The sequence below is a fragment of the Gymnodraco acuticeps genome, unplaced genomic scaffold (genome assembly GCF_902827175.1).
Source record: "Gymnodraco acuticeps unplaced genomic scaffold, fGymAcu1.1, whole genome shotgun sequence".
NCBI lineage: Eukaryota > Metazoa > Chordata > Actinopteri > Perciformes > Bathydraconidae > Gymnodraco > Gymnodraco acuticeps.
In genome coordinates this window covers 578,591-603,679 of record NW_022990014.1, presented here as the reverse complement: position 1 = coordinate 603,679, position 25,089 = coordinate 578,591, and the positions used below count along the sequence as shown (strand labels likewise).

The 25,089-nt window shown below is 40.6% G+C and overlaps 4 protein-coding genes across 7 annotated transcripts; 3 read left to right on the top strand and 1 right to left on the bottom strand.

The window, feature by feature from the left end:
* Positions 1-448: 448 nt before the first annotated feature.
* Positions 449-8,243, top strand: egfl6 (EGF-like-domain, multiple 6). 3 transcript variants are annotated; one of them, XM_034213380.1, is made up of 13 exons: positions 449-845; positions 2,136-2,242; positions 2,553-2,645; positions 2,869-2,988; positions 3,085-3,204; positions 3,942-4,076; positions 4,160-4,282; positions 4,765-4,827; positions 5,213-5,467; positions 6,860-6,934; positions 7,025-7,117; positions 7,222-7,484; positions 7,630-8,243. In XM_034213380.1, exons 1-13 carry the CDS (start codon positions 772-774, stop codon positions 7,735-7,737), a joined length of 1,629 nt encoding a protein of 542 aa, XP_034069271.1. In that variant the 5' UTR covers positions 449-771; the 3' UTR covers positions 7,738-8,243. The 3 variants fall into 3 exon arrangements, with proteins under 3 accessions (XP_034069271.1, XP_034069272.1, XP_034069273.1); XM_034213381.1 differs by lacking the exon at positions 4,765-4,827; XM_034213382.1 differs by lacking the exons at positions 4,160-4,282; positions 4,765-4,827.
* A 994-nt stretch (positions 8,244-9,237) lies between these two features.
* On the top strand, positions 9,238-11,794 carry rab9a (RAB9A, member RAS oncogene family). Of its 2 annotated transcripts, none has more exons than XM_034213384.1 (3): positions 9,238-9,585; positions 9,938-10,055; positions 10,190-11,794. In XM_034213384.1, the coding sequence occupies exon 3, from the start codon at positions 10,229-10,231 to the stop codon at positions 10,835-10,837; it is 609 nt and encodes a 202-aa protein (XP_034069275.1). In that variant the 5' UTR covers positions 9,238-9,585; positions 9,938-10,055; positions 10,190-10,228; the 3' UTR covers positions 10,838-11,794. The 2 variants fall into 2 exon arrangements, with proteins under 2 accessions (XP_034069275.1, XP_034069274.1); XM_034213383.1 differs by having other exon boundaries at positions 9,238-9,590.
* Positions 11,795-12,609: 815 nt separating this feature from the next.
* On the bottom strand, positions 12,610-14,108 carry trappc2 (trafficking protein particle complex 2). Its single transcript, XM_034213484.1, has 5 exons — positions 13,990-14,108; positions 13,598-13,724; positions 13,251-13,395; positions 12,942-13,027; positions 12,610-12,855 (listed from the first exon to the last, which is right to left on the bottom strand). Exons 2-5 carry the CDS (start codon positions 13,688-13,690, stop codon positions 12,757-12,759), a joined length of 423 nt encoding a protein of 140 aa, XP_034069375.1. The 5' UTR covers positions 13,691-13,724; positions 13,990-14,108; the 3' UTR covers positions 12,610-12,756.
* Positions 14,109-14,250: 142 nt separating this feature from the next.
* Positions 14,251-25,015, top strand: ofd1 (OFD1 centriole and centriolar satellite protein). Its single transcript, XM_034213480.1, has 23 exons — positions 14,251-14,306; positions 14,478-14,600; positions 14,725-14,928; positions 15,020-15,088; positions 15,177-15,204; positions 15,288-15,395; positions 15,482-15,618; positions 16,005-16,178; positions 16,357-16,463; positions 16,571-16,690; positions 17,156-17,229; positions 17,310-17,401; positions 17,552-17,741; positions 18,374-18,504; positions 18,714-18,825; positions 19,503-20,207; positions 22,792-22,942; positions 23,025-23,116; positions 23,652-23,780; positions 23,970-24,124; positions 24,197-24,385; positions 24,474-24,544; positions 24,832-25,015. The coding sequence occupies exons 2-23, from the start codon at positions 14,505-14,507 to the stop codon at positions 24,875-24,877; spliced, it is 3,180 nt and encodes a 1,059-aa protein (XP_034069371.1). The 5' UTR covers positions 14,251-14,306; positions 14,478-14,504; the 3' UTR covers positions 24,878-25,015.
* Positions 25,016-25,089: the final 74 nt, after the last annotated feature.

The following is a 25,089-nucleotide window of genomic DNA, read 5'->3' as shown; positions in this document are numbered from 1 at the left end:
GATCAGGAACAGATGTTGGAGCAGACTTTGAAAGAGTGAAAACTCATTAAACATTTTCATGGCTAAACTTGGAAATTAGCATGTGTCCGGGAGAAGCGCTTTATGTGCTACCTGTGAGTAAGACATCAAAGAGCACTGCAGCTGCTAATGACAGGCCTATGCATGCCTGAGTTCCACAATTAGCCGATACAGCTAATTATCCCCAAAAAGCTAAATAAAACACAGGCACACGGGCATCAGGCAACACGTGCTTTTATCCCCAAAAAATGAAATAAGACCAATATGTTGCCTTTGATTTGCTATTTGCAGAACAGCATGCTTTTTCCTACTGGGGTTCCACAGGAAGAGTTCCATGTGTGTCTTGTAGCCTATAGGGTTTCAGTGAAGAAAGGAGCACCCCTAAACATAATCCCCACCCCCCTTACAAACCCACTCCTACCTCCAAAGTCACTCACAGTGCAGTGTCATTTCACAGAGTGTCAACCCACCTCTGGAATTTCAGAGAGGAAGAAAAAGGAGCAAATTATGGGACATAGAGTCTAGCTGCAGCGTTATAAAGAGTAAGAGATTTTTTTCCCCCTGGAGGAGACCTCAAACTTAGGCTCTGGAAATACATGAAATCCAGCGTGCCTTGTGTAAAGGCTCACCTAAGACCTGTTCCTGTCTAAGCATTTTAATGAGCGTAAGCCCTCAGGAGGAATAGTCAGAACTCACAGAAACCAAAGTCAGCCCCGTGGGAAACATAGCTCTCCGACTGCTCACCGTACAGACATGCAGCCGTTCACTTTGGTCGGTGCTCTGGTCCTTCTGCTTCACATCTCCTCAGGCAATGCGGATGCACAGAGGTAAGTCAATACTAGAGCAACAGAGTGTTTGATGATGTTGGTGTTTCTACCCTGAGACAGGTGTAAACTTTACTTGGACATGTACTCATTCAAGAATTAAAAAAGACTTTCCAGGATACTGGAAATGCACTGGCACCAAAAATAAACCAAAAGTGCTAACAACAGTTTTAAGATAAGATAAGATGAATTGATCCCAAATTGGGTAATGTTGGGATCCATTTAACCCACTTCCGGTATCCAAAAAAGGAATTACTGCTATTTTAACTGCCAGCTCCTGCACATGCTTTTACTTAAAGTGGAGTGAGGGAGTAACCTGATATGTGCTTTAAAGATTTCCCTGGAAAACCGTTGTTTTGATGGTATGTCCACACTGCTGCCCTGCGAGCAGAGGACTACGACAACGCTGACAGTGTGTCGGCTAAATGTGGCACAGCAACTGTTAATAACTGAAGAGCACCTGTCACTCTAAAGAGCCCCTCTTCTGTGGGTTATTCTGGTTGATTTCTATCAAGTCTCAGATTCCCCCCAGTCCTACTGGAGCCCAGGCTGCTTTTAGGATGCTAACCCTGTGAAACCTAAACATCTGGACATTTAGAGTCTGGCACTGAGGTCAAAAGAGATTTTGATGATGAAAGCTATGAGGTTAGATTTGGATGTGTGATTCTGACATGAGTATACTTATGAACTAAGTCAAATGGAATCTTAACATCCTAATTTAATTAACAGGTTAAAAATACACACATGGAATATAATCTATATGAACTGCAGGTTATTTTTGAATGCAATGCTGACTCCATAGCCGCAACTGAGAATAGCTTTAATGTAGATTCTGGAGTCAGGTGAAGAGGAACGTTCAGTGAATGAAGAGGACATAATTGTGTGTGAAGTATCAATGTGCACTGCAGGAAGTGTCTGATTAGTGTGTTTTTCTCCATCTGTAGCCTACATCCTGTCAGCTGGCTGTTGCTCCACAGGGAGCCCCCTTTTATCACTAAGCAAGCATGTGAGGGTACGCTTTATTTAGGTTAACTACCATTGGGACCAAAATTAGAAGAACATACACATATGAGCTAGAGACTCTGGTTTTGTTTGGATCCTTGTTTTCATTCTAATATATTTGTAATCATATATCTTGAGCGTTTCATTGTTGTTGTTGTTGTTGTGATAAGATTTTATTAAAGACCAACTTTCCTATCTGATGTTCAATGCATTAACCAAGGTGGGTTTTACATTTAGCTGACACTAGGAAATTACATACCTCACCTTCCGGTTCTCTCTTGTTCTACAAAGGCACTACCGACAAGTCCTTACTGGAAGCCAACCAGGTGTTTGTCGCTACGGCAGGAGGCTGGAGTGCTGCTATGGCTGGAAGAAAAACAGTAAAGGACAGTGTGAGGGTAAGAGCAGTCCAGATTACAATATAAATATATGCTATAATAATCAATTGTATCTTAAAAATCAGTCAAATGGTTAGACATATTTTTTTAATGGACAAAATATGTTGAACTTAACTTAGTGCCTCAATAAAAGCTATCCTAAGAACCGTTGTTCTATTCATAAAATATATTTTCCTGTACCAAAAGAAGTGGAGGATATGAGATTCAGTCCTTTCCTGCATAACAGAAATGTGTGGTTTGACTGTAATCCACAATTCTTAAACCACTGATATTTCTAGTGGTATTCTTTTCATTTTAAATACTTTACCAGCTCAATGTGACCACGGCTGCAAGCATGGAGAGTGTGTTGGCCCCAACAAATGCAAGTGTTTCCCAGGATACACCGGAAAGACATGTAACCAAGGTGAGTAGTTTGGGTCTGGAAAGCCTGGGTCATTCTGGGTTTAGGGTAATCTAATTTCCAGCATATTTTAATTTAACAAACTCAATTTATGTATGTTTTACTTTACGCAAATCATTTTCTCTTGTGTTTAATGTAAAGGATGTTCTGTTAAATGTACATGTTTGTAAGGATTTATAAAAGAAGGTGTTTCAGGTGTAGAAATAAAGTTGACTTTTGTTTCTAGATCTGAATGAGTGTGGCCTGAAGCCTCGTCCCTGTCAGCATCGCTGCATGAACACCTTTGGAAGTTACAAGTGCTACTGCCTCAATGGTTACACAGTAATGTCTGACGGATCTTGTGCAAGTGAGTATGAGTGCTAATATACATAGAAACACACGGAAAAATCAAAGCTGCTCAGCTTTAATATTAACAAATGTGTGTTTTTGTGAATGCATGTAGATTCCAACACATGCTCTATTGCTCACTGTCAGTATGGCTGTGAGGAAGTTCAGGGGGAGATTCGCTGCCTCTGCCCGTCTGCAGGGCTGCAGCTGGGGCAAGATGGGAGGACATGTGTAGGTGAGCAAACACATGCACACTGAAAAACAATCATTGAATGTTATAAAGCATATACTATCATGTCATATGTGAAATATGATTGACAGTAGACTATACATAAGGAAAGTGACATTCAGATGGAGCAATAGCCCTTGTCTAAATAAGGAAACAGAAAAAACACAAATTGACTTTGGCTTGTTTCCAGTCTCATGGATTGGGAGTTTGCATAGAGAAACAATTCTGTAGACATTCTATGATATGGATTTTGCGTGTTTGGCTAACAAAGCAAATGGATGCTATCAAGTTATATTTACACAAAAATGCTTGAGCTCTGACAGAGCAAGTCTGGCATAACGATCACACAGGGGAAGTCTAATAGTTCTGGAGCATTACACTTCAGGATAAGTCTGCATTCAACAGACTTATCAAAGTTGCAAAAAAAGTAAATTGTTCCCAAATGTACCATAACAAATACATAATCGACCCTTATGAAATAAACACATATCCGTTCAAGTGCAAATTCAAACCTGAGCAAAACATAGATAGAGGATTCTTTAAATTCGTAGTTAACACGATAAACACCTTAATGGCTGCAGGGCATGTTATTAATTTGCAGACTATACATTAAAACAAGTGAAAACATGCAGACTGATAAATACAGATAACAAGGACTTAATGATATGACTGAATGATCAACAAAACAAAAGTCATATAATGTCACAGGCCCTTTAATTTTTCCGTCTTTTGTTTCCCTTCAGATGTAGATGAATGTGTCACTGGGAAGAACCTCTGCCCATACAACAGACAATGTGTGAACACCTTCGGGAGCTACCTGTGCAAGTGCCAGGACGGCTACGACCTGAAATATGTTGACGCCAAATATGACTGTGTAGGTAAGGTATACACGTTTATTATGAGAAAACCTTCGAGATCATTTCTGCTCCTAAAGGTACAAATAGGCTTTTTCCATTTTCAGACATTGATGAGTGTGCAGCCGGCACCCACAAGTGCAGCCAGCACGCTTTCTGTGTGAACTCTCAAGGATCCTTCAAGTGCAGGTGCCAGCCTGGCTACAGAGGCAATGGCTTTGAATGCTCTGGTGAGACTCAAGAACAGCCACACAGCATTATGAATCAAGTAGTTTTAGGGGTGCCGTTTGATCTTAAACAAACTATCCAAGTAAGGCCTTTCACCGTAGATTTAAAAAAACTAATGTGTCAGGCCTTTCCCAAGTTAGAGTAGTCAGTCAGATAGGTCAGGAGCACTTTTACAGACACATATTTCATTTAAACTCTTCAAACATCAGCAAACATCAGTCGTGCCAAGGCTAGTTTCCTGTTTTCAGACCGCACTATCCTATACAGATGTCAGCAAGAGAGAGCTACAGATTGAAAACACACCTGTGTAAATAGGACATTTGTACGGTAGCCAGTCATCTGGAGAAGAAGGGGAAACACAGATTGAGCTGTGTGCTCTTTAAACCAGATCCAGATTATAACAGGTGAAGCTCATGTAGCCAACTGACAAAGAGAATAGGCAAGGGTTTTCAGCGTGAATCAAAGATGCATTTATTTTTTGTAGTTAAGCCGTTTTATCAGCGGTCGTGGGATGGAGACAAAGGCAGCGCAGATGATTTCCTAAATGGTGAGATTGTGTGAAATCCAAAACTCTGCTTCTGCTGATCACTCCCTGCTCGCAACCCCATGCACTCCCTCCTCTTACCTCCTTACTCTTCAGAGCACATTTTGCAACTGTTCATGGCTGGAAATGTTGTATGGCCTCTGCACATAGCTTGATATGAGACCTGGAATCCTCAGCATGACCCTTGAGCACTTTTTGGATAAAATGCTTGTGCACTTGAAGCGTGTTTTGAATGCTGCCGAAGTGCTTCATCTGCATGGAGAAGGACAAGAACAGCAGCTGCAAAATACATGACGACAAACGCATCTTGAGTCCTGGTAAAATACTGTCTTTCCCACTCATGATTGAGGTTCCACATGTCTCATCTGTTTCCTCTTCCTGCCCGCAGCCATCCCAGACTCCCAAGTGAGGCCTGAGCTTCTGGGAGGAACACTTGACAACCAGGACATCAGAAATCTTATCCCGGAACCAGTGGCAACGCCGCCTCCAAGGATCCACGAGCAGCCTTTCGACTATGATGGAGAGGTCTACGTTGGCCCTGAGCAGGAACAGGTGAATGTATTTCCTTTGGCAGAAGAAGAGGAGCAGGAGGAAGACGAGGAGGCTGAAGACAACCGTCTTAATCAAAGAGGAGACGTTTTCAGTAAGTGTCCTTTCGTTTGGCTGTCTTACATTCATTTTGGGTGGTCCATAATGTATTAACCATACATAGAGTAAACAAACTCAGTTTCTACAGAGACTTTGTTCTTGTGTCTACACAGCATTTGAACACTATTAACGATTGTTCAGTATGTGGCTGAATGAAGTATAAAATAAGAGGTCAGTCCAAACACTTTGACCAGAGAAGAAAGGAGCTCCTCAGACACATCTTTGGAAGGTTCAATGTTACTAAAAATTTAGAAATGTGTTGAATTATTTGACTATTTCCAGAGAAGAACCAGACACACTGAATCTGATTCAAAGATATCATAATATCAAAGCTTTGGCTAAAACAAATACAAAATATAACAATCACAATAAATGTACTAAATGTAAGAAATGATGTGACTATATCTAATTGAATAGATCATTTATGAGACTCAAATAAATCATATTCTCCGGCACTTTCATCAAATAATAAGAAAAGAGTGGACAGTGTTAGTTCTGCAGTGGTATGCACCTCAAAGAAAAACCCCACACATGAGGTTACCTTTCAACACTTCTCTTGATCTTTATGGAAACACCCGAGACTGTGTGAACTCAGATAGCAAGAGGAGACAGGCCCCAAGACATCCATCACCTCCAGGGAGGAATTTTACTCTGTCAGCATGTGAGAGCCCAGGGACACACCTCGTCCTGCTTCCTATCTCCTGGGAGGAGGGTGAAGAAGGGGGGAGGTTACTTAGCCTCCAAGCCTTTTATTATGTTTTTCCCAAAACAGCTGTTGTGCAAACAGACTTGACTCCTAGTTGGAAAGTCTGTCATCAGCACTCTAGACCTCTCTAGCACCAGCCCACTCTGGCTGCACAGGTTCAATCACCCCAGCTGTCACTTGTCTGAGGCCGCTATCCATGGGGGTTGTTTTCTATGAGAGCTTTAAAACACTTGAGAGGCTGTATCCTAAAGTTGTAGCTTCATCTCAAGACATGAGTGACAGCAGGGCAGGTCTACACCTGTTGGTAAAAAAAACCTTTCATTGCTGCATCATTTTGCAATGCTTTTTCTAAGATAATATGTTTTAAGAGGAATGTATGAACCAAAAGTGATTTGTCATTTGTATGAGGCAAAGTTTTTGCATGAGATTTCTGCTTTTACTTTTTAGTTGATTATCACTTTGAGCTGAAACATTATACATAAGTTGAGAATTCATTATGTACACCTTGCTAAAAAGAACACAGTCTTATTAAGTTTCCGTTGAAACACTATAGGTGTAATACGAGAAGGATTTAATTCATGACTGTTTGTATTAGACAGTTTAAGCCAGGTGTGCTTAATAAACTGGCTGAAAATGTATGAATTCACATTGATTGTTTTCCCCTTTAATTTCTCAATACAGTTTCAGAGGACTTTGAATCTGTGTTTGGACCAGCGACAGAAGTCAAAGAAATGTTAATAGCACCAGTTCAGGAAGGTAATGAAATACCTGTTAAGATGCCATTATTATATAAGGACAGTTTATGTGACTAATTTGCTTTTGTGCTCCTAATGTTTCCACCTCCAGAGTTCATTATGGATTGCAACTTTGATCAGGGAGCATGTGAGTGGATCCAAGACAAGACTGATGACATGGACTGGAGCGTATCCTACCATAATGGTAACAGTATGATTAGTATGTTTTTTTTTAATGTCAGATTAACGTATACTTTAAGTGCATTTAGATGGAATCATTTACAGAATATGTGCTACGAACTCTTTCAGATGCTGAGTACTACATGGCCATGAGTGGGCTCCTAGGAGAGCCGGAAGATATAGCCAAGCTGAAGCTGCTCCTCAGTGACCGGGCCCAGCAGGGCAGCTTCTGCCTCACCTTCGACTTCCGTGTGGTGGGCCAGAATGTGGGAAGTCTCAAGGTGCTGCTGGATAACAACGCTTACCCTGTATGGGAGCAGAGCCGAAGCAGAGACCAGGCATGGCAGACGGAGATCCTCACTGTAACCTGGAAAGAGGAGGCACCAACATCGGTGAGTGATTTATCATTTTACAATATAATTATCAATAGATGATTGTCAAAGCTTTGCTGTAACTGCGAACAACAATAATACCAGCCAAAGGAGGTTCAACAGCACATAAGTTATCATAATGCTAAATGCTATGAATGTCTTTCAGATTTTCTTTGAAGCTCAGCATGGGAAGGAGGTTGGAGGAGAGATTGGGCTGGACAATGTTGTGCTGACCTCAGGGCCCTGTCAAGAGGATGTCAGCCCATTTATCTAGGAGTCTCCACCCCGGATTCACAATTTTAAAATCCATAGGATTCCTGTTTCCTGCCTGTAATATGATCTGGAGTTTCTCATGTTTTTTGCTGGCCTAGCCACAAGACATCCACATAAAGATACAGAATTTAGTCTCTAGGGAAGAATATGTATTATCAGTGCATGCATGTTCACAATATCAGCATGCTGCTAGATGAACACATCTGGCTCCATTCTCTATTGTGATTGTTATACATAACTCCGATCTCAGGAATAGATGGACATGTCTATTAAGTTAGATGTCACAGTATTGTGCTTAGTCTTTTTTGTGTATGTGATTACTGAAGTTAACATTAAATAATCTATGACATGTAATGTGAACTCTTAAGTGAGGTATATCTTAGATAAATACATTTCTTGAAGGCTAGTTAGTTTAAATGATCAAATGTATCAATGAAAGACTGCTGTACATTTTGCTTTTAAATGATAGTGTACTATTACATTAAATCTGTTTTGTTTTTTTCTAAATCTGCCTTCCATTCCTTCCCCGCTCAGACACATTTATGATGGTTCACGTAGGCTACGTCTAAATATGATCATGTCAGTTACAGCAGGTTCCTGCAAACAGAATTATATCACCTAGAGTTTTTCTGGTAATTAAAGTAAATGTATCATTAGCCAGTGTTACAGTCTGGACAAAATCCACAGTAATATGACAAAGAATGTGGGTAATTTATGAAATGCCACCACAAATGGACTTGACATGTATGGATGCCAGCCAAGCTTATATTTTATTACAGAAAATTGATGTGGTAGTCAACTGACACCAAGTAAGAAAAGTATGGCTTATGTGAACACAATATTGGAAAGGGAAAAACACAATTGTTTGCTAATTACACAGCTAGAGATGATGCTTTAAGTAATAGTGTAAGTAAAGTGTTTATACTAATTTATTTCATCTTCCATAATGATAGAAATAGCACAACTATACATAAAGAAAACAAATAATGTAACCTACATAGTCAATGTAGACATAGGCCTATGTATCAAATACATTTTCGAACGAATATACAACAAGTAGGCAAGCAAGAAAGGCACAGGACAGTTAACTACTTGGTATGTTAGAAAACACTAACTTTCTCTAGTTGCATATACTTTTGGTTGTGTTTGCATGAAGTAATCATGCTTTAGAAAACGCCTCTGTTGTGGATAATGACTTTGGTATGTTTACATTGTGTTAGCTATATGTTGTAAAAGGTATTTGGACATTAACACAACAACAACATGTACGTGAGCTTGCCATGTGGTAACCATTGATGTATAAAGGTGGTAAAGTTTGCAAACTGTCTGTCAGCATAATTACTTTTTTTAGGTGTGGCGTGGATGTTCTCCAGTGTGCAGCTGGGAGCTAACTAAGCTAAATGTCGCTCTCTGGTGGTAAAGCATGAATCATACAAAGAGGTACAATATTGTACCTGCTGTTACTGTAGCTGTTAGGAACAATTTGGTCACATTGTTTGACAAACGACACGAAAGATGCTCTATAAAATGTCGTTATTTCTTAAAGCTATATGATTTATTTCAATTTGAATAGGAACGGATGTGTTGTAAGGACCTGGAGGTTACCTCAGTGCTTGTTGGTTGTTTCTGTCTGACAAGATCACATGATCCGAGGCTGCCCATGTATCGTTAGCTTGTTAGCTTGTTAGCCGCTTTAGCACCAAGCCTTTGGGGTTCACCAGGAAACGGTGCGACGTGACGTTACCGCGAGCAACGCCAAGGCGAGGAGCTGTCAGAGGAATGCATTAATATCATTTCTGTTATTTCCTGTTTTGTTTTTCGTTGACTCAGCAGCTATCTGACACGAATTGTACGGTAGGTTATATCAATTTTGCCCGGAACTAAAACTAAGCTGGCGAATGCGGTCTATTTCATTAGCCTAACTCTAGCTGTGTCCCCGTTTTCCCTTTCTATGTTAGCTTAGCTATAGCGTAGCTAGCTGATAAACACAGTATTTGCTTGCTCTATGAGTGTGCTAGCATGTTACAGCTATTAGGTTCATTTTGAGTATGTATTATGTCAGAGGCTACATATGTGTAGTTGTTGGAGAGCTTACAAACTGTATTGATCGTTTGCTAGCAGATAATGCTTTATTGCAATGGGGCTTTCCAGCTCTCTGCTGTCATGGGCCATCTGTTAACCAGGAAACTGCTGTGTTACAGCTGGTTGAACGCTACATACATGGCTGCTCACATCATCATTAATCAAATGAGCCTGTGACAAAGGACCAAGGTCTACAACACATGATCTTGACAAGTGGAGACCAGAAGTCAATCAGTGGTGAGTCAAAAAGGATTTTAGCATAGAATTGTGTTAAAAAAAAAGTTTAACGTAAGGTGGTTATTGGCATTTATTGGCACCTATTGTTTAGCGTTGTACAGATAATACAAATATATTTTGCACCTCTCCAATAGGTAAACTATTTCAAAGTGATCGATCGGGAGTGAATAGCCATGACGACAAAAACATCACTGCTGAAAGTCATTCTTCTTGGTGATGGAGGTGTTGGGAAGAGCTCCATCATGAACCGCTACGTTACCAACAAGTTTGATGCACACCTCTTCCACACCATTGGCGTGGAGTTCCTCAACAAGGAACTAGAGGTAGATAGCCACCAGGTTACTCTACAGATCTGGGACACAGCTGGCCAGGAGCGCTTCCGCAGCCTGAGGACTCCTTTCTACCGTGGCTCTGACTGCTGCCTGCTCACCTTCAGTGTAGATGACAGCCAGAGTTTTCTCAACTTAGGCAACTGGAAGAAGGAGTTCATCTACTATGCAGATGTTAAGGAGCCAGAGAAGTTCCCATTCGTTGTCTTGGGCAACAAAGTGGACGTGACAGAAAGGCAGGTGTCTACTGAGGAGGCTCAACAATGGTGCCAGGAGAATGGAAACTTCCCCTATTATGAGACCAGTGCCAAGGACGCCACCAATGTAGCGATCGCCTTCGACGAGGCAGTGCGCAGAGTGTTGGCATTGGAAGAAAGAACGGACCACCTCATCCCCACAGACACAGTCAAGCTTCACAGAAAGCCTCGCTCTGCTACATCCTGCTGTTCATAACATCCAGGAGTTATCACTAACATTTGCTGTTATGCCTTTTATGTGATGAGGCTGTAGGTTTACAATGCTGTTGTAACATCTTATTTAAACAAATTATGCTACTGGCTTTATGATTTGTTGTACTGTTGAAGGTTTGGTAATGCTATTTGGGACTTTTGCTTGAAGAGACAGAGAAGAAACACTAAACTCATCCCAGTCTGATTACAAATAAACATAACATCTCCGATCATTCATTCAGCACCTTTCAAAGACTTTGGAGGCAGAAAAATACACTTTATTTTTTGTCGGAAACTCTAAAGCTGTCGTGAAGGAATGGTCTTTGATTTTTCACTTCCTTCTCAAATGTTCTATTCTGTGACATTGTAAAATGATGCAACCCTTACATCTGTACTACCTTGGAAGTACCATCATTATAGGTTTCCATAACTTCACTCTTAAATGTTATAAAACAGAGTTATGACCTATATATTTATATTCAGAACATAATTTATACAGCCTAATGACCTTATTTCTGAGAATTATGAAGTAGCTGTGGGAATATGTGTAACTAACAAATTGAGGCTTGTTGTGATTGTTGCACCTTTAGGTCTTTTTTGTATGCACATTCTGTTTAGTGAGTAGTGATGATAGGCTGTGTGCTGCAAGCACTTAACAAAAGATCAATATTAAAGCAACATTAACATGCATGGCATCAGGTGTATTTCATTTCCTGGAAACTTCTATTCTGCAAAATTGTACCTTTTTAAGAAGTACTTACTATTGCCTTGAGGAAAGTGTAATGACAATTATTTAATTAAGTGTTCCTCATTGTTGGGTCCATTGTTTTCATTTCGTTTTTATCTTTAAAGCACTCTATTAACATTTGTATACTTACAGTTCAGTGTTTTTCTGCACAGATTAATAGTGACTACTGTTATGCTAAGTTACCAATAAACTCCCTGAGAATTTTCCCTTAAAGCATGGTTTGTTTCCTTAAAACTGTGTTTGTCTGCTTATTATCCCAATGTTTGAATTGTGCTTTATAACCACTGTGTAGAGGAAACTTCTGTGTAGCATGCAGTGGAGTCACCGACTCACGAAGGAGACACGGGAAGAGTCGGAGCTTTGATGTCAAACCACTGTGATTTATTTGGAGTTGGTACCAGAGTATTCACATCACAAATCCAAGAGTCAGAGGTTCTGACTCCACGGTAGAGTTGCCACGTCAATTCTGGAGAGCCTCTCTCTTGCCAGCCCATCTAACTGGTTTCGCAGAGAGTAAACAACATATTTGAGGAGATAGCCTAAACAGTGTGGGAACACAGAGCTACTTGCCTCGGACACTTATGACCTCGAAGATTTTACCTTGGAGTCCACAAATACAGAGAAGGAAGTGTCCCAGTGTACCCACAACACAGACCATCTGTGACCCAGTATTGACCGGTCACAGAATGGGAACAATAACATTATTGGCTAAGCCGCCTGTGTCCTTAAAGAAGGTAAACAGACATCGAGGTTTGTCCTGTATGTTACAAATTGGCGTCTTATGATAATTATTTCCATAACACACTGCAATGATTTAATGCATAAACTGGTAGATAACACAAGTACCTAACTATGTCACGGCTCAACATTGTGTTTATACATGTTTTTTTCATGTGTTGAGCCGTCTTTAATAAGTAAAAGATTGTATGCCTTTAAGTATATTGTAATAATAATCAACACACTGCAGCCAAACTCACAGCTTGTCCCATGCAAGAGAAGAAAAAAGGATCAACCAATATTACCATAGATTTCAGACAACTTTTTATAGAAAATATGTGTTTAATACATGATACAATTGTTAAACAGGAAAAGAAAGACAGACATCAAACGTGTGGTAGCTATATATACACAACCAATAACCAAGATGCATTATGATCCTCGTTCATGTGAAGTGATTAACTCAAGAGATGTTTCTTTCCAAGAAACTGTACTTTCCTCTCAAAGGCTGTTGAGCGGATTGGTGCATTGATTTCGTAGAATGGATTCATTGCAAACTGGAAGACAAAACAAATAAATAAAAACAGAAGTAAAAAAAATAGAACAAATGTAACGCCAAGTTATTCTCATATGGACAACTTACCTTAATGTATAAATCATATACATCATTAAAAAAGTTTTTGATTCCATCTTCTTGTCGTGCGTCATGCAGCATGATGAATCTTATATGTACGGCAAACAATTAAAGAAAACAAAGCCATTGTAATGAAAGCCTTGAATTTGACTAAAGAATGACAACAATACGGGGACTTCTGAAAATGTGATCACATTATACTGCAAATTAACAAGTTAATAATTGTTCCTATCAACCCTATAAAATGGCAGTAAAACAATAAATGCCCTTTAGAGTCCAATGTTTGCATTATGAGTATCACCAATAAAAAAAGGATATGTCCTGCAGTGACGAAGGCAGAAACAAACCACTCGTTGAACTTGTCCACAGTTTTCAAGTACATATTGTTGGAGAGCCACAAGTTTTCATCCACTAAATCCAGGGCAGCATGTGCGATGAACTGGTTCAGGTGACGATGGTCATCCTGTGGTCAATGACACAAAAATGAAACAAGATGACAAAGGAACATATATTTTTAACATATCAAACATTAACATATATCCTGACAGTTATGCTGAGGTATATGGCTTATATGCTAATAAATAAAACAATTATTATTTCGTGACCACTTTTTTGTAATATGTACAGGAATAAATTATGGTGTTATTATTAATCCATGACGTTACCTTTGATTCAACTTTCCCCGATGGCAAGAACTCCATCTCAAAGACAGGGTTGTCCTGGTGGCCAACCATAACGAAATAAAAGCTTCCAGACATCGTGTTCCCTTCTTGTTAGCAAAGTCAAACTGTCCTGAAAAAAATCAAACCAAACACAACATGTAAAAGAAATGTAATATTTCCAAATATCTGTGTCAACATCACCTGATCGACGGACAGCCCTTTAACTAGCAAGCTAACGTTAGCTGCAGTGCTAAAAAAAAACGGTTGGCGTCGTTTAAGACGTTCAGTAATGCTTGCATAACAAATATAAACGTATTACATTTAAGAGAGTATGATAACTAACATAAGCACAAAATGAAAGGCGTATAAATGTCATACAACCGATTTGTGTGTACCTGTCAATGTTGCTTCCTGGAGAGAAACAAGTGAAGTCGCACACAAATGACAACATGGTAAAGCAGAAACATTAACAACTATCTCCGGTAAAACGGTTCATCGACACACATTTTAACTTAGCTTTCTATTAATAATGGTTGCATTAAATGTAAAATACATTTTCAAATAATAATAAAATAAATATAAAATGAAATTGCAGATTTTCTTCCTTACGTCATAACTGTGCGCCCGGAACCAACGTATCCGTTGACGGATTTAAATTAGTGGTACACGCCTCCTCGAAAGGACGCCGAGATGCTTTTTGGTTGTTAGGCTGGTAAGTAGAAACATAATTGTATCTTTAGAGACGCTTATTTTATTTGGGGGTTTAGGGGACATATTTTTGAACGGTCGGGTAGGCATACAAAAGCTGTTGAAAACTGTTATTTTTTGTTGTTTAGCTCACCATGTCAGCTTTACCGTGCTGTTGTTGTTTCTCTTCTGTCAGGACCTACAAAACAACGACAGTGTAGTTATGTCTTCGGCCAAGGAAGACACGTTATCCCCAGACGAGCTGAGGAAAAGACTCTATCAAACGTTTAAAAGTAAAGGAGTCCTTGATACACTGAAAGTAAGTCGTGCTATAAATGTTATTGGTTGCTCTGCAGCGGTTAGTGTACTCTTCTAACTGACGCGTTAGAAATAGTTTAATGTTCTTCTCTCTTTTTCTTTTTCATTTGTCTGATCTGATTCAGACACAGCTGCGGAATCAGCTCATCCAGGAGTTGAAACACCCACATTTGACTGGAGGAGAACCAGTCCCACGAACAATTCCTGGGAGATCTGAACCCCTTTTGGTGTCGGCATGCAACAGCATAGTGTATGATCACCTCTGCTCCTCGGGATATGAGTACACCCTCTCTGTATTCTGTCCTGAAAGCGGCCTATATAAAGACAAGGTTAGCAATGAGTTTGTTGTCTAATTTATTGTACTGCTTGTAAAAGACACCTTTGCATATGAATATTCTGGTCTCTGATCTATTTTGGCAGGTTTTAACAACCGGAGACCTTCTTCAGCTTCTTAAAATCAGTCCTGAATCAGCACTTTACAGATCTCTGGTAATTCATAATGTGATAGGAATATTTTTTCTTTAAATTATAACTCATTCCCGTTAGTAATAATGGTGTTAATGTTTTTTTTGTACAGTCTTCAAACAAAGAAAACAATGATAAAGGTATGTACATGAAGCATCATTTGTTATAAAACTGCTCCTGCCCCTAAGGCTTGTCATTAATATATCTTATTTTTGTCAAGCAGGGTTCCTGATCAGCCTTCTAGCACAGCTTACACACCATTATACACACAGCATTGGTCACGATGCTGACACCCAGACAACCAGCAAAGCAAGTTATGGAGACTCTCTGGGTATGATGAGATAAAGTGTCACATTGTACTCACCACACCTGCCTTTGAATGCAGAGTTTTTAATGATTCTGTTCTTCCATACACAGTTGAGAAGATGAAAATGATTGATAAGGAGTACGAGAGCTTAAATTACAGTGGAGAGAAATGGTTTACACTGGAATCAAAACTGTCTGCCCATAGAAAAGAAATTGAAGCACAGCTGCAAGCAGAAATGAAGACAAAAGTACGTGTATTCGTTACTAATATCACAAGAATAAATGCTATACAGTAGGGCTGCTCGATTATGGCAAAAATCATAATCTCGATTATTTGGGTCAATAATTGTGATTGCGATTATTAAATGCGATTATTCATTGACTTTGAAAACATCCATTTATTGAAAAAATATATATTTAAAAAAAAATAATAATAATAATAAAAAAATAATCGTTTTATTTCGATTACGTTGTTTTCGTAGTCGTTGCAAGCCATAATCGTAATCGCGATTTAAAATACGATTAATTGAGCAGAGTGTAACTTTATTGTATAAATGCATCATGTTTTATGACTGTCTAATATTTGATGTGCAGTTTTTCTTCTGGTCTCAACACTGTTTTTTTATTTCTTAAGATGCAACATTTTAAAGATGTTGAAATTGCCACGGTGAGGATGGAAGAAAAAGCAAAGTTTCATAAAGAATTTGACAAGCTGAAGCAAGATCTGGAGAGGACTTATGAGATGAAGGCAAAGGCGTTGATGGAACGAGAGAAAAATGCCATTGATCGATTACAAAAGCAACAAGAGGTAGATTACTGCTAATATGATGATGTGCTTTGTTCAGCAAAACCTAAGCAAAGCATTATTTCTTAAAACTGACATTAGGCAGGTTCTCAACTTTCCAATAACCATTTGCTTTATTCCTAACTGCTTCAATCTAAGATGGTGTAATGCATGTTGTTATTTGTGTTTCTCTTTTCTTTAGTTTGAAGAAAAAAATATGTACATGCAGAGACAGTCGGTCCTGAAAGAAATCGATACAGTGCGAAACAGAGAGAATGAGCTGAGGATGAGAATGGAGGCTTTTGAAAAGTAAGGGCTTTCTTTTCTTTTCTTTTTTTACCATTCGTGGTGATAAATGGATGCTATGCTCTTTCACTGTGACCACTGGTTTATTGACTTTGTTTGTATGGTGATAGGACTTGTCAAATGCATGAGGAGAAAGTCAAGACCACTGAAGATCTGCTGAGGAGGAGAGAACTGACTGTGAAGACCACGGAGGACACATACGACCACAGACTGAAAAATGAACTTTCCAGGTATTTGATTGTGTTATTTTTGGCTCACATTGTCAGAAGCAGTTTAACCAACATCATTTTGGTTTCACTATGCAGTCTCGTTTAATAAGTTCTCTTAACTCTATTCACTTTATCTCTCAAAATAAGGGTATGTATCCTTGTTAGGCATATTGTCATTGTGTGACCAGAGGATGTCACTGTTTTTACAGATTATGCTTTTTCTTTTTGAATATTTTTGTTTATTATTTGCTATTACCTCAAACGATGATGACTGTAATTACAGACTGCATTTGTTTGGCCATCACAGTGGAGTAACGTACAATAACAGGACCGGATTATTTACTAAATAGCTGCTGCTTTGGTCCATTACTCTGTATCCTTCTACCTTGTAATAGGAAAAGTCCACTATGTTTTCAAAGCCGGTTTTTTGTTCATGTTAAGTTTAAAATCTATTTTTGATTGTTGTTCTTTCATTTATAACATTAGGTACCAGCTTGAACTCAGAGATGAATTCATCAAGAGAACAGAACATTTAACCGAGAATGAGAACAGAAACAAAGGTCAGTATTTCAATCAATGCAATGTCACTAACCAGCTGTTTTTATTTGACTTTTGTGTTTACATGACTTTTATTTCTTAGTGGAAACGGTTCGCATCCAAAAGGAGTCTGCTGAAATGAATGGAAAATTAGAGGAGCACAGCAGAGCATGTTCTGAGCTGAGACGGCTGCAGGTAAGCAGCACAACTCCATTGGTCTTCAATTGGCAATAGACACATCACTAAATAATTAAACACAATTCAATCATTCAGTGTGATGTGATAATAATAAAATATATTATTGAGTCTACAGTGTTTTTGACTGTCTCTTCTGTTGTGTTTCAGGATGAGTTAGACACAGCACAGCAGCAGATGTCTCTGTTGACTCAACAGAAGGAGATTTCAAGGGAGAGACTGGAGACCATGAGTGACTACCCCAGCATGAAGAGAGAGAACGCAGAGCTGCAGGGCGAGCTGAGGCTGCTGAAGAAACAGCTGGAGGAGACCCAGGAGGAGAACCGGCTGCTCCATGTAGGTGAGGAACAGCTTGGATTAGAACAAGGCTTTCTGTCTGCATTAATGTACAACTGAGTCCTTTGTGACTGGTTACTTTAATGTTTGAGTTATCGCTGATGTAAAAATCAGTATCTCTGCATTTTACAAAAGAGAGATGAATCCAGTTCCTTATGCTGCATTCACAGTGCTTCAGTGTGGGCTTATTGTGAGCTGTGGGAGATGCAGCGTACTGTGAAGCATTCAAGTTAGTCTGTCCCACTGCTTCTGGCTCAGCTGAGACTTTCTGAATGTGTCTTGCCTGCCAATGTGGGGCCTCTGTGCTGTGAGTGCAGCTCTGTAGACGACTCTCTTAGAAAGAGCTACTAAAGGAAAAAGTGATGAGAAGTGGAGTGAAGGAGAGATGTGACACAGGGCTCCCTTTACCCACGGCCGAGGATCAATAATGAGGATACAGTCTTCCTCCTCTATGATGGTAGAGAAGTAGGCCTTTCTCCTCATCACTTACAAAAGGCAGATATGGTGTGAAGCCCCATGTGGTATACTCTCATGCTGCACAGATCTTTATAAAACATTACATGACTCCCTTAATCAGTAGACACTGGACTAGCAAACAAGATGCATTTTCAAATGATGCACTGACTTTTCTCACAGATTTGGGCAAGCCATCCAGAGAGCAGCTGACTTTGCAGACGGACCTACGGAGGCTGCAGAGCACTCACAGACTGGATGAGGAAGAGTTTGACAACCAGAAACAGGTGCTGCAGGCACAGCTCCAGAGCGAGGTCAGTCCCATCACAGCCTCTCGCAGAGTGTGGGAAACTATGTGGTCAGCTTTTTCTTTTCTTTTGTTCATGCATTTTCTTCTCCCCTTGGGGAATGTGTTGTGTAATCGGTGTTTCAGTCGACTTCTACTCATTTAATTGCTTTGCACAGACTTTATACTTTGTGAAAAGCTCTCGTGTTATATCCTGTTTTCTGTTGTTCTCTGCAGGTGGAGAGATGCGCTCAGCTTAAGGCTCAGTTGATTCAGAGTGAGGAGCGATCCCATTGGATGACTAACCACATCGAGGAAATTAAGATGCAGCTTCGCCAAACTCAACAAGGTATCACATGACTGGGCGTGGCTGTCTGCCACGTCTTGGGCCATCCACACCAATAACAATAAATATAAAGATAACTATGAATATATATATTTTGTAATCGTTCTAACTCAAGTGGCTGGCTGAGTATACACCCCAGCTACAATGGTCGGGGCCAAGGGATGGGATGTATGATGGAAACATTTTCAGCAAATTAAAATCTCTTTTCCCCTCTGGTTGTGCAGCACATCAGAGGCTACTTTTGAACAGTTTTAACTTTATTAATATTCTTGGTGTGGAAGTGGATGGTCCTTTAATATCATTAGTCACTGTGTCAGTTGGTGTATGCAGTTATGAATGTTAAAATCAGTATTACATAACTTGTTTTATCAATTTGACTTTACTAAACTGGCTTCCTTTCTTGGATCATGTTATTCTGTTTACATTAACATAATATAAAAGGGAAAATATTTGGGAAATGGTAAAGAACTCAAACATTCTCCCTACTTTCAATTACTTAAAAAGTAAAGGAAGCCAAGTCAACAGTAGTCGCCAATAGATCCTGCTGTAGTTGTAATTGCATGTATAGAGTTCTCCAAGCATCTTTTTTGGTGGTTGGTCTTCTGTATTAGTGTTCAACTCTCCCTGTTTGCTCTTCCTTTTCTTTCCCTTTCTTGTTTGTGTCCATGCGATGACGGCAGCTCTTGAAAATGAAGTGCTGCGTAACCCCAAGCCCTCTCTTGTTGATCGCTCAGTTCTGGATCTCAGCACTGACACGCTGGTTCCCCCTGACATCTACACGGACAGAGCTCTGCTGAGGGCCAGGGTGGGTTATGGTGATGTCTGTGAAGCAGGTGGGCCCTTCAGAGGACACAAGCCGCCCTGGAGTGACGCTCCAGACTCCGACATGGAGCTGGTGGCTAAGGCCAAGGCTCGGATCCAGGAGCTGCAGAAGGAGGCCGAGACCTTGGAGGAAGCTTACAGGAACTACCAGCAGAGGGCGGTGCGCTCCACCATATCACACATGCTTCCCCCAAGACCTCTTTCCCCTCAACGAGCACATCCTTCACATCGTCCTGACAGTCCTCTAAGAAAACAAGTCTCCCACACACACTCTGCCCACAAATCACACAGACCAGTGTCTTCACAAACTACCAGAACCCCCTCCTCGGCCCCCTATGAAACCAGAAACACCGTACCAGCCGCACAGCCACGAGTCACCTTCACAGCAGAAAAAAACCCACCCCAGTCCACAGTTTTCACTGACCACAGTCTGCATTCATTGACTGAATCTCAGTTTCTAAGAGATGGTCAGCCGCAGAATGGAAGCAGCTCTCCATCCAGACGTCTGTCCTCCACACCGCACTCTTCCTCCAGGAAACCGCTTCAGAGAGAGAGTGCAGAAGGTAACTTCAGAAAATGCTTGCCTCTGTTAAACACACTTTAAACATAAATAAACCACTATTAACTGTTAAAGGATAAATAGTTGCAGGCATTCAGCGCCCATATATTTTAGACCAGGGCTATTCAATTACACATTCAGTTGGGCCAGATTTATAACTACAAAATGCAGCTGGGCCAGACATTCAGCGGCCTGTAAAAAGCGGGTAATGACACATTTTAAACCAACACATATTACTGCGATGAAAAACATGCAATTGTTATTCATTGTTCATCTAACAAAGGTACGTCAAAAAGTGCATAAAAACACAACAAATTAGCATTAATTTAACAGAATCTGAAAAAAAAGTGCACAGTTGTAGCATTACATTTGTTTGCTTTAGAAGTCAAATATTCAGGTTTTTTTTTTAAACCAGGCACATCACAAAGTGCATTTAACTGAATACAATAATAGCAGTCTTAATAAATGTCCTCACATACAAAATAAAATTGGATACATATGACACATGCACATCAAAAGTGCATTAACAAACAGTTAAAGAGCTCCAATATAACAAAAAGAGGTAGTACTATAATTTTTTCACTTTTCAAGTAATAACAAAAAAAATCATGCGTTTTGGTCACATTTGACCCAGACACATTACAAAGTTCATTTAAATGAATACAAAAATAACTGTCAAACCCTGCACAAACCCATAACAAGGGATAAGGGTAAATAACATGAATGAATACTACACTACACGTTGTAGGAGCAGACACAATAGTGGTGGCTCAAAGCCCACCTGTGCTCCGCGCCGTCCGTTAGATGAGCCTGGTCAGATTGATAAAAGAGGGAGTTCAACACACCGGCATAAAAGTTATAACAATAATCTGATTTTAATGGTAAAAAACACCAATACAAGTTTACAGAGTACTCCGGACTCCCAGTTCTACTGCTGTGCGATACAGGTATCGGGACCAGCCAGTCAGAAACAGGGGTCCCTTTGCATGAAGAAACAACAGTATATATGCACATATTTGGTGCGGAGATCCACTTCTTATCTTCCACCGGACCCAACTCCTTTAATTTCCCAGGGAAGGCTTCACACAAATTATTCTTTTAAAACAATCAAACATCACAGATATATTGGTGCTTGGGATTATTCCCAGCAAGGAACCTTGAAAAAAGAATGTGTGTGTGTGTGTGTGTGTGTGTGTGTGTGTGTGTGTGTGTGTGTGTGTGTGTGTGTGTGTGTGTGTGTGTGTGTGTGTGTGTGTGTGTGTGTGTGTGTGTGTGTGTGTGTGTGTGTGTGTGTGTGTGTGTGTGTGTGTGTGTGTGTGTGTGTGTGTGTGTGTGTGTGTGTGTGTGTGTGTGTGTGTGTGTGTGTGTGTGTGTGTGTGTGTGTGTGTGTGTGTGTGTGTGTGTGGCTTTAAGTGGGTATGTGGAAGCCGTCAAGACAAAGATTGAGCCAAAGTTTTAAAACTGTCACTTCCGACTTCTGCTATTTGACATTTTCTCTGTTCCTTCTAGACAGGCTGTTTCCACTTCACTACTGAGAAACCTGTAGGTTTGCTGTGTCTGGGCCTTTAACAAAGCCTTATTCCAGTCTGCACAGGTCAACATTATGCAGATATAACAAACGTACAGTCAATGCAATCCTAAGACATTGGTGAAGAGTGCTGTCAGTCAGGGAGCAGCGAGTGCTACTTTTATTGAGTTCATGTGTGAAAAGCTTGATTCACATTTGTATGTTGATCCAAACATACTGAGCACACAGATCGCTACTTTCTGAATGTTAGGGAACTGCTGTTTTTTGACATCACTCCAAAACTTCGCTGGCCCGTTAATGCGCTGCTCTTGTGCCATGGTTACGGATGACTGCATGTCAATAAGTTCCAGTGTAAATGTCCCCTCGTCGATGGAGGGGACCACTTCCTTTGCTCTGGTTGATACGTCCCCCTCTATTGCAACAGTGAAGGGGTCTCTGACAAAGCCCATCACCTCTGTGGGCAGAGCAAGTCCATCCAATCGACCGGCAAAGTTCTCTTTCAACCTCGCAATGACATCTGTCATCACATCCGTGATTTGTGTCGGGGATGTGATGTGTTTGTGGAGCGTCGGAAAATGCAGCATCCAATCCGTACTCCAGTCGGTCGCGAAAAGGTCCAGCTTGACTTGGAATGCGCGCATCTGCTCCACAAGATCAATGACCGATTTGTCTCTGTTTACGCTTCAGAGTTGAGAGAGAAATGTTTTAGAGTTGCTATCATAGGACCACCGTTACTAGCACCACTAGATGCACTTTCAAAAAACGTGCTGCGTTGTGGTTTAGTGGTTTCTATGCACCGCGGAGTGTTGCGTTCATGGTCTGTACTAGTGTAGGAATTTGGCTACGGGAGGCTGGGCTACTCGGGAGTTGGTTCTGGGCCGCATCTGGCCCGCGGGCCGCCATTTGAATAGGCCTGCTTTAGACACTTAAATATGTCATTAATGTGCCAGAACATGACCACAGTTAAATCATTCCAAACAGTCAGTCACACCTTTCCATGTCAGTTTTTGGCTTATAATCTATCCCCCATTAAGTAACATGAAGTCTTTGCATTTTATAGAAAGAGTCGTGTCTCCACTGCCGTTCCCGGATTTGTCTTTTGACAGACAGTTCCCCCCGCACGACGAGGTGGCGACCTCAGGTGACTTTCCCTCTGAGCTCAGTCCACCTCGCAGCCCCCAGCTCAGAAGCACAGCACGAGACCAGGCCAGGTACCATCTGCCATCCTTTTGTAAAGGACATTACAGCCCTTTAACACACAATGAATACTAATGTCCTCCTTGTTCCCCTCAGCCCACCAAATCTGCAGCCCGTGTTCTCCAGCTCGGAGTCTTCCCCACAGCCCGAGAGATTGAGCCTAGAAGATCTCACAGGGATTTTGTCAGGTACCAGTGTTGTTGATTTATTTTCATTATCATGTTCACTCTGCTGCTGCATAACTCTCGTTGTCTTTTGTTCATTTTATTATTGCACTGCAGCCTTCTTCTGGTGATACCTAATTTAAATGTGTTCCAGTTTTCAAATGCAACATTGAATTGTGATTTATACTGGGAAAGCTTTTGTGCTTAAACACAATGACAACGCCACATTTATTTAACAATTCAATACTGTTTTTTTCCTGTTGAACATTCCCCTGTATATTCAGAGAAATGTTCAAATAGTCTTTTTTTTTCAATCTCATTATCATTAATTTAAACGAAATCCCATGAAACAAAATGGAGTATATCCGGTGTGGAGGCTGAGGATTTGGGAATGGCTGTTTTTTAATGAGTGTGTGACTGGCTTCCAAAGTGTCCTCTCAGTGGCCCCTCACAATGGTGAAGATGAAGGGCATCTGATTATGTATTCTGTGCCAGTCCTCTGGCCCTTTTTGCATTATGGTGGGGAATAAAAGATCTCTTTGTGCATGTCTCCCTCCAGAGCCCGGCCACATTCCAGAGCTTCTCCTGGACACTGCCGTCCCTCTCTCTGAGGAGGCCCCTGACAGCCCCGCTGGCCCCCGCCCACAGGACCTCCCAGAACACCCGATAGACATGCAGGGCCAGGCGGGTGAGTCGTTAGTCCCCCCCTGTTACTGTCCTATAATCTTGGTTGACCAAAAATGAGAAGAATGGCTACCTTCTACTGTACACCATCAGTATGAGTACATGTTATTATGGCCCTTCATTGTATCATAAACCGAAGTAACGTGATGACTGACAATCAAATTGACTCATGACCATGTATATGTTTTTATAGAAGTCCTGCAGGCCTCACGTCAGTCTGCTATGGAAGAGGACGAGGAGCAGAGGTGGGAAAGAGAGCGAAAAGAAAGACTAGAACAAAGGCAAAGGCAGCAAGAGGAGGCCAGAGAGCGGGAGCTGCAAGAACTGGAAAGACTGGAGAAACAGACGGTAAGGATTGTCTACATAATAAAAAAAGAAAACTTAATGAAATGAGTGTTGACAGTATATATGTCGAATTAGCTTTTGCTGGAGCTGGAGCAACAAGGACGGGAAGAAGAAGAAGAAGAAGAAGAAGAAACTGGGGCTACAAAAGGAGATGAAGAGCTGAAGCAAGAGGCAACCAATGACAGGGAGGAGTCTAAAGGTGAAAATCCCTTGGAGAAATACATGAAGATGGTCCTGGAAGCCAGAGGGAATCAGCAGGCCCAGGTAACACACTCGTGGAAAACGTTGCTCTTGTTGCATGACTTTTAGCTGCTGTCCAGTGTGTTTAACTGAGTGTGTGGGGGGGTTTCAGAGCCCGGGAAGAGAAGAAGCCGGACATACGAGCCCAGGGGCCAAGAGTTTGTCTGAAGGGAAAGATGACAGGTAACTAAAAACAGTTGCCTAGACTTATGGCTTTTCCTAAGAATACAGCAACTAATGTTTTTTTAGTTTTAAAAGCTTTGCTGTGACTGTTGGAAAGTTTAATAAATATACAAGCCTACATAATCTTCTTACAAAAACATTTAATTTTGTGTTTTCATCTCCTGGTCTATCTTACTTGCTCTGGAAGCATGTTGTCTTGAGGATACATTCATTGAGAAATACAATTGTTGCTTTTTGTTTTCTGTCCCTCGAGGCTAACGCCAATGAACTTGAAATTGCTTTCCCAGCGTTGCAGCATATTCACACAAGGATGAAGAGGATGATTTCTGGTGAGCTGCTGCCATCATAAACAGATGAATTATACAAACGTAATGTTTTGTTTTTAAGATGTTGCCTTTCTATGTATATACTTGTATATTTGATGTTATATTCACTCCATATGTTTTTAATAAATCACATTTCATCACCCTTTTATTTCTTTTTCATTGACTAAAACCACACAAGATATTTTTATCACACAAAAGAAAAAAATCACCACACCAAAG